We start from the raw sequence: 1,981 nt of genomic DNA, 5'->3' as shown, positions 1-1,981 counted from the left end.
AAGGGAGCCAGTTAGTAGACCTATATAACTTAGTAGCATTTGCTGAGCCATCCATGTAACAAAATTCACAATACTTTTTAAAATTAGAGTGGATGCATCATGTACCCAACAGCTATGGGTTAAATGTGTACTAAATGTTTATTCAAGTACAGTGTTATGCAGTACTGTAATGTCCCTTACAGATTCTCATCAAAGTAAGGATTTTAAAAAATATTTTAATCCCCCTTTCCCCACACAAATCACTACTAAATACATAGCTTAGACTAGTATTAGATAATGCAAGATTTGTAATTAGTAGTTAGATCTTTTATTATTTCATGTTTCATACATATAATAATTTTATTTCAGTGGTTACGAGAAGAAGTTGGAAAGGAGGAAGGGATGCCAACAGATATCCTTAATCAACTCTTCCAGCTGATTGACCCAATCTATGAGTTCCACACACAGTTCTTGAAGGAGCTTGACACACGTTTAGCATTATGGTAATTTCTTTTGTGATTTTTTTATCCCCCCGTCTTGTTATTTGGACATAGAATATACAAATGCTGTAAAAGCAAATATTATTCAGTTTCAAAGGTCTAAGATTTGTGATACATCGCTTTCTCTTTTAGGGATGGTCGTGCAAGTGGATCAAACAAGTTGGAATCTCAAAGAGTGGGTGATATTATGCTGAAAAACATGAATATGCTAGAAGTAAGTATATAATTTCATTGTGAAGCTTTTTTTCCCTACGGGTCTATAAAGTCATACAGTGGATTTCTGTATACATAAGTAAAATTTGATATGGAATAATACAGTGAACAGGATAGTGTAATGGTTATCTGAATAAGAATAGCATGAAATATGGATCATATCAGTGACAAAGCCCGTATCTATAAGAAATGTAGAGTATATGAGGATTTGTTGCCATGTGAAATGATAGGCCAGCAGTTATTGACATATTTCTTCTTCCTTTCTAGTTGTATGACAAATACCTTAAGAGCCACTACTCAATATTGGAAGGCCTAGAAGCATCCTTTCGTAAGAATCGACGCTTTGAGCAAGTATATCGGGACTTTGAGATGCAAAAAGTCTGTTATTTGCCTCTGACGTCATTTATCTTGAAACCTCTTCATCGTCTCCAGCATTATCACTTACTGCTTGACCGTAAGTATTTTTAGTTATGTATGATAAAGTGGGTCACTTTTGAATTGTAGTAACTGGTTTATTTTCTGTAAGAGTAGTAATAAGTCCAGCAGTTATACCAAACCAATGTATTAAATAGTACTGTTGTTGATATGTGATCCTTTCTCATTTCCATCAATTTCTTGCATGTTTGAAAATTAATGTGTGTGTTTCTGTATTAAGAAGTCAAAAGAACATTAAGATGAATGATTTTCTTCCTATGACAGGACTTGTAAAACATTATGGCAGTGCTAATCATCATGACTACCGTGAGTGCATGACAGCCAAAGCCAAGTTGAGTCAAGCTGTGAAAGGCATGGGACCAGCCCTCGCTGCATCTGTGAGTTACAGTTATTCCTTGTCATTATCTTTAAGTTTCCCATATTTGTTAAATGAACTTCAATATTGAAATATGTATATATTTTAGTGGACTATATCATGAAGAATAAAATGATGGAGGATAGTTGTATTTTTATGATAAATATGTGATCAGTATTTTTTTATTCTCTTTCTTGTCCAAAGGAGAACCTTGTCAAGCTGGTAGAGCTGCAGCGAGATCTGGTGGGAATAGACAACTTAGTACAACCTGGTCGAGAGTTCTTGCGAGAAGGTTGTCTACAAAAGTTGTCTCGGAAAGGATACCAGCAGCGCATGTTCTTCCTGGTTAGTGTGCATTCTCATGTCACTCTTGTTTCTGTATTCTGTAAGATTAATGTTTTTGAATTGTGTTTTATATGTATGTTTCTTGTCATGAATTCAACTTCAAATGAAATTTTTTGATTTATGGAAAGGAAGTTGATGGGAGGTGAGTAGATTT

General features: G+C 34.6%; 1 protein-coding gene across 1 annotated transcript in view; it reads left to right on the top strand.

Moving 5' to 3' along the window:
* The window catches only part of LOC119581633 (FERM, ARHGEF and pleckstrin domain-containing protein 1-like), a gene marked incomplete at both ends in the record, with an annotated part of 41,567 nt that overhangs the window by 36,217 nt on the left and 3,369 nt on the right, over window positions 1-1,981 (top strand). The window contains 5 exon segments of the mRNA XM_037929754.1: window positions 349-482; window positions 612-693; window positions 960-1,146; window positions 1,392-1,504; window positions 1,687-1,827. Of these exon segments, the coding sequence (XP_037785682.1) occupies window positions 349-482; window positions 612-693; window positions 960-1,146; window positions 1,392-1,504; window positions 1,687-1,827 (657 nt within the window).

Source organism: Penaeus monodon, chromosome 15 (assembly GCF_015228065.2).
Source record: "Penaeus monodon isolate SGIC_2016 chromosome 15, NSTDA_Pmon_1, whole genome shotgun sequence".
Taxonomy (NCBI): Eukaryota; Metazoa; Arthropoda; class Malacostraca; order Decapoda; family Penaeidae; genus Penaeus; species Penaeus monodon.
Note: the sequence above shows the minus strand (reverse complement) of the source record. Positions and strands in the feature narration are given on the sequence as shown.